This window comes from Sorghum bicolor, chromosome 2 (genome assembly GCF_000003195.3).
Source record: "Sorghum bicolor cultivar BTx623 chromosome 2, Sorghum_bicolor_NCBIv3, whole genome shotgun sequence".
Classification (NCBI taxonomy): Eukaryota; Viridiplantae; Streptophyta; class Magnoliopsida; order Poales; family Poaceae; genus Sorghum; species Sorghum bicolor.
The window spans coordinates 51,236,214-51,242,745 of NC_012871.2; the positions used below are offsets into that span (position 1 = coordinate 51,236,214).

The 6,532-nt window shown below is 49.1% G+C and overlaps 1 protein-coding gene across 1 annotated transcript; it reads left to right on the forward strand.

Annotated features, from left to right (window-relative positions):
- Nucleotides 4,838-6,532, forward strand: LOC8064680 (zinc finger protein WIP6). Its single transcript, XM_002459969.2, has 2 exons — nt 4,838-5,543; nt 5,674-6,532. Exons 1-2 carry the CDS (start codon nt 4,953-4,955, stop codon nt 6,193-6,195), a joined length of 1,113 nt encoding a protein of 370 aa, XP_002460014.1. The 5' UTR covers nt 4,838-4,952; the 3' UTR covers nt 6,196-6,532.

A 6,532-nucleotide genomic window follows, 5' to 3' on the forward strand; every position in this document is an offset into this window, starting at 1 on the left:
GCAGTGAAGGAATGGCTTGAGAACGGAGCTCATAAGCGCCTGAAAAATTGGCAGCGCGTTGGACAAGCCGAACGGCATGACCAAGAACTCGAAGTGGCCATGATGCATGCAAAACGCCGTCTTGTGGACATCTGCTGGGTGAACACGAACCTAGTGATATCTCGAGCGGAACTCCAACTTGGTGAAGAACTTTGCGCCATGCAGCTTGTCTAGGAGTCCATGGAGCATCACATCACATGTCGTTCTAGCTCGTCTTTCTACAGTTGCGGGTAACGGTATGGCCGCACCGCTAGGGGCTCCATGCCAGCCTTCAGATGAATCCGATGATCGCAGGCTCTAGCCAGGGCAGCCCCTCAGGCTCAACGAACACTTCCTGGTAAGCATCCAGGAGCTGCTCTAGGAGGGCGTGTTTAGCCCCATCGGTGTAGAGGTTGGCTGTAGACAGGGCCATGGATGGTGTCGTGCACGGCGCACCCACACCCGTCCACACCACCCGGCGGCCCAAGAGAGTGAACGCCATCCAAAGCGTTGTGAAGTCCCAAAGTATAGGTCCCAAGGCACGCAGCCACGTGAGGCCTAGGACCATGTGGTAGGGCGCCAACAGGATAGAGAAACAGTCCACCGTGAAGTGTTCATTGTCGATGAGGAGTGGAACGCCGCGGGTGAGGCCCTGACACGCGACGCGGTCACCGTTTGCGATGATGACATGGGCGCCATTGCTGTCGTTGAACTGAAGGCCTGCGTAGCTAGCGGCATCAGGATTGATGAAGTTGTGTGTCGACCCCGAGTCAAGTAGTGCCGTGAAGTTGTGGGCGCCGATTGTTACACGTAGTTGCATGCTGTCGCACGCCCAAATGCCCGTTACCGCGGACAGTGAGATCACCGGCTTCTCCTGGTCGAACGATGGCTGCTCGGTCGGGGAGTCTTCGTCCGGCTCGTCGGGCTCCTCCATGATATAATCGGGCACCTCCAGATAGTGCCTTCGGACGAACTGCTCATCGCAGTTGTAGCAGAGGCTGAGCTTGCGCCGTTCTGCCATCTCCTCGGGTGTGAGACGCTTGAAGGGCCGCACCGCAGACATCGGAGGCGTCGGTGCAGAGGAGGGTGAGCCATTGGTCGATGCTAGCACCGACAAGGCTGCTGGAGCGCGTCGCACCGGGCGTTGGGGGGCCGATAAGGCGGGAAGTAGGACGGCATTGCGATGCTCGTATGCCCGGGCCAGACGCATACCATGCTGGAGGTCTTGGGGATCCTGGAGCTCGACGTCGACACGGATGTACTCGACCAAAGTGACACATTTCATTCCTGTCAAGACAACTCGAGCACAAAATTGCCAGAACTATATATGGAAAGAATAGTATGTCTGCATGGGGTACCAAAGAAGATTGTTTCTAATAGAGGTACATAGTTTACATGTCATCTCTGGTAGAAACCGCATGACTCTATGGATACGAAGTTGGACTTTAGCTTAGCTTATCATCCACACTCAAACAGACAGATTGAGGGAACAAATCAAATATTGGAAGATATGTTGAGAGCTTTTGCTCTACATTATGGGACAAGCTGGGATAAGAGTTGGCCTTATGCTAAATTCTTGTATAGTAACAAATACTAGAAAAGTCTCAAGATGACACTATTTGAAGTGTTATATGGCAGAAAATAAGAACACCGTTGTTTTGGAATCAAATAGGGAAAAGTCAGTTTTTGGGCCAGAAGTTTCGAAACAGGCAGAAAAGCAAGTACAAACAGTGAGACAGAACCTTAAAGTTGCACAATCTTGACAAAAGAGTTATGCTGACACTAGAAAAAAGGATTTGGTGTTTGAAATAGGTAGAACTATTACTCTGTAGGTAGCTACAAAATAACTTATTCTGTAGCCACTTTAAGTTACGATAATTACTATGTTAATTTACGAGATTATAGTAACTCCATACTAAGTGGTTTACTGTAACGTTATGGTAAATATCTCCATGTGTTATAATAACTCAACTATTGTAAATATGTATTGATATTATCATAAATTAGTATATAAAATTATCTTAAATGAAGGTGGCTACATAATAACTTATTTTGTAGCTGGCTAATATATATATATATATATATATATATATATATATATATATATATATATATATATATATATATGTATATCGACATCTATTATAGATTATGTGTGTGGCAATATATAAAAACACTGCGCTCTCTCTCTCTGTCACACACTCTGACACACAGTGTATGGGTGAAAATCTATCTGTGTGAGTAATCTTGTCTATATAAATAAATATCAACACCGCTCTCGTGATATTTGTCGCTTTCACGCCTTCTCCCAACAATAATGCGCCATCTCACAAGAAAGATATTCTCCCAGAAAAAGACGAGGTATATATATAGAGAGATATATACACACGGATGCATATATACTCACACAATAGAAAATTTGTTTCACAGGGTGTTAACAAAGGGGTTCCCCTCTACAAAGTGGATCTTTCCTTCTCGGTGAGATGTAAGTTACTGCCAGTGTAAATCCATATCTTTATTAGTGGTAGGTTAAGTCGAAAATTAGAACAAATGTTCATATTTGTAGCTGGTGTGGTTGGTTTAGGATATCTGCCAGTGGAAAAGATCTCCATCGACAGTTCCTGAACTTGGGCTCACACTGCACTCTTTTTTTTGGCGTCTACTCTTTGTATATCACTAGTTGAAAAAAAAAGGAGATATCACTTCCTATACTAGGGGCAACCTGCCCATGGAAACTATGTAGTGTAGGACCTATTAGTGCTCAGAGAGTATATTGGTTCTGGTCCGTTTATACAGCCCATGTGTTATATATATATGGTAGCACGTGGGACAAGCTACCCACAGCAAGCATGATCTACACTACGCTAGAAACGATTTTCATGTGCGTTAACATTCTTTACTAGATGCGGCACTAAAAAAACTATCTCTAAAAATGATTCTAGATATGGCCCATTTCTAGAAATCTGTCGGATACTCATCTCTAAAAAAAATGATGATTTCTAGAGACACATGCATATTAGTTCTGACCGACGACTCTACGAATCATTTGTACAGCAGTACGCGACCATCGAACAGTGCACACACACTACAATTCTTTTTATCCGGATATATATATACGTATATTAGTTACTAGCTCGTTCGTTCCCTCTGGCTGGCGCACGTAACATGGTAATTTCTGCTACTAGGCAGTACCAGTACGTACGTTGTGGAGCGATCGAAATAATGCAGGCAGGAAAAGGGGAGGTGAAACATTGAAAAAGAAAAGGCATCTGCGTGCCGTGCCGATGCCGACTGCATTGTGCATGCCGAGCGAGAGAGAGAGAGAGAAGGGGGGGGGGGGGGGGGGGGGGGGGGGGGCAATCCCCAAGCCCAACGGGCCCCAACCCCCCCGGAAACGGGGGCCCCGGGGGCCCCCCCCCCTTTTAGAGGGGGGGGGGGGCCGGGGCCCCCAGGGGGCCCCCCCCCCCCCCTTTTTGGGGGGGCCCCCCCTGCCCCCCTTCCCCCCCAAAAAACCCCCCCCCTAGGGGGGATATGGGGGGCCATTTTCCCCCCCCCCCCCCAAAGGCCCCAAACCCCCACCCCCCGGAAAAAAACCCCCTTCCCTGGGGGGGGGGGGCCCCCCCCCCCTGGGTACCCGCCCCCCCCCCCAGGGGAACAGGGGTCAAAAAAAAAAAAATTATTTTCTTTCCTCCCCGAAAATTTGAAAAAACAAAAAACCCTAAATTTAGGGTTGGGAAAGGGCCTTTTTTCCCCCAAAAGGGGGGCCGGGGCGTTTATATATAGAAGTATTTGTGTTTTATGATGTAACAATGAACAAAGACTAAGTACATTGTCACATACATACACCCAAGGTTATCCATGTTTTTTATTAATTAATGGCAGGTGCATATGTGCACTCAGCTCAGGACGGTGAAGTGGATGGACAAATATAATATGTACTCCCTGCGTCCTGATATATAAGGGATTCAGAGTTCAAAATTTATACCACAAATAAAGTATTTTTGGTCCTCCACCCTCTCTGCTCTCTCTATCTTTTTTGCTAAGGAACATTGAGATTTGTTTTAAACTCGGCATCACCAAAATAAACATCCAGTAACTAACGAAAATATCAACAAAATTACTCCCTTTATTCTAATTAGTGAGGGGGGCAAGGTGGTCTTATTTTGTCTAAAAAATGCTTGGAAACCTCCTACTGTTGATATTTGGGAGAGCATGCACAGTAAAAAAAGTGAATTTATCTCAATATACACATAGGTAGGGATGCATTGCATAAGAAAAAAAAAGGGAGTTTCTATCTCTCAAGTGCTTGAATTTTCAGGCAAAACTCTCTTAAACACTAACTAGTACAGTACAATCAAAAGGACAACTCATAAGAGACCATTCACATTTTTTCTATATTCAAACAATGAAAAAATTACATGTTTCCTAAACAATAATGAACAAAACCAGACACCTAAAATATAGCAAAAACGCATAAGTAAACTAAATGCTCATCCAAAAAAATAAATATTGCTGCAACCTCTGTATACGTAAGATTGCTTGTGGAAGAGTTTTGTTGTTTCATGGATATATACAGACAAGAAGTTGATTCTAATAACTCCATGTATGTATCACAAAGTTGGAAAGCTAATAACCCTAGATGTATGGTAGGGTATGTACTTAACGTACCTATGTCGTTGCACGTGCAAGCACCCCCTACGGCCTCACCCCACTACTACACTACCAATCATTCAATACCTCTCTCTCTGGCTTCTTCAGTAGCTAGCTAGCTATATAAAGCAGAGCCTAGCTAGCTCTCTCTCCCCCATCAGCAGACCACGGCACCACCACCACCAATCACACCAGCTCTCTCTAGAGCTAGCCCTCTCTTCCTCCAACACTTGTTGCTCCCCTCCCATCCCCTCAAGCCTTCTTCACTGAATTTCTTGGTCGTCATGCACAGCTACAGAGCCATGCACCCGTACACTCACCCGTACCAGCACCACACCGCCGCCGTTGCGCCCACCAAGCACGGCCACGGCCATGGCGAGGAGGAGGACGATCAGTCCATGCTGCTCCTCTCCCTCTGGCCTCCCGGCCAACACCATGGCATCGCCGCTGCTTCCTCGGCGTGCTCGTCTCCCCCAATCTGCGCCACCACCACCACCACCACCTCCATGGCCGCCGCCGCTTCTTACCCTTGGCTCACTACCCACCAAAGCCATTACAATGGCGGCTGCGGCGGAGGGAGCAGCAGCAGCAGCCACAGTAGCTTCCTGTTCCACGAGCACCAGCAGCAGGAGCCCGACGTGAGCATCTCACTGTCCATAGCCCCGCCGTGCAGCAACACCGCTGCTTCCTGTGGTGCCGCCGCCGGTGGCTTCGCTGCCCCGGCCGCACCGTCGACGGTGACGACCGTGACGCCCGGCGGGAGCCAGGTGCCCAGCCAGTACTGGATCCCCTCCGCCGCCGAGATCCTGGTCGGCTCCACGCAGTTCTCCTGCGCCGTCTGCAACAAGACCTTCAACCGCTTCAACAACATGCAGGTAACTAACTACTAGCTACGACGACGTTGCCCTAGCTAATTAATACACATGTGTGTGTGTATGGTTAATTTTGTGATAGATTTGCATGATGCAATGCAACATAATAACTCTATGCATGCATTTCAAGCAGATGCACATGTGGGGCCACGGTTCGCAGTACCGGAAGGGGTCCGAGTCCCTGCGCGGCGCCATCACGGTGGGCACGGCGCCGCCGGCGTCGCTGATGCGGCTGCCGTGCTACTGCTGCGCGGAGGGCTGCCGGAACAACATCGAGCACCCGCGGGCGCGGCCGCTCAAGGACTTCCGCACGCTGCAGACGCACTACCGCCGCAAGCACGGCGCGCGGCCGTACGCGTGCCGCCGCTGCGGCAAGCGCTTCGCCGTGCGCGGCGACTGGCGCACGCACGAGAAGAACTGCGGCAAGCTCTGGTTCTGCGTCTGCGGCTCCGACTTCAAGCACAAGCGGTCGCTCAAGGACCACGTCCGCTCCTTCGGCGGAGGGCACGCGCCGCACATCGTCGAGTCCGTCGCCGTCGAGGACGACGAGGAGGACGACGACGACCACGACGACGCAGACCTGCACGCTTTTGACGACAACGTCGGAAACGGCGGCGGTGCCGGAGGAGAACCCAGCGACATGGTCGTCGTCTAGCTAGGCTTGCTTGCTTCTTCATTCGGTCGATCTAGTAGTACTACGTACGACTACTACACCGATCGTTCGACCTTCTTATTATGAAGGTTTTAGCTAGCTAGCTTGCTCATCATCTCTGCTTAGCCGCCGTCTTTTTAGCTATAGATTTCAGTAGCTATATACTAGTAGTACCTTCTAATTAGCTGCAATATTTCATGAGTCGTCGTCGTCGACGTACGTACGTATACGTGATGCTTTGCGTCTGCAATTTTTGCATGGCAATGCATTAGTATGCTAAGGTCGACGTACGTACGTACAAGTAGCTAGACTAGTTGTGTTTGAACTTGTTGTTGGTTAA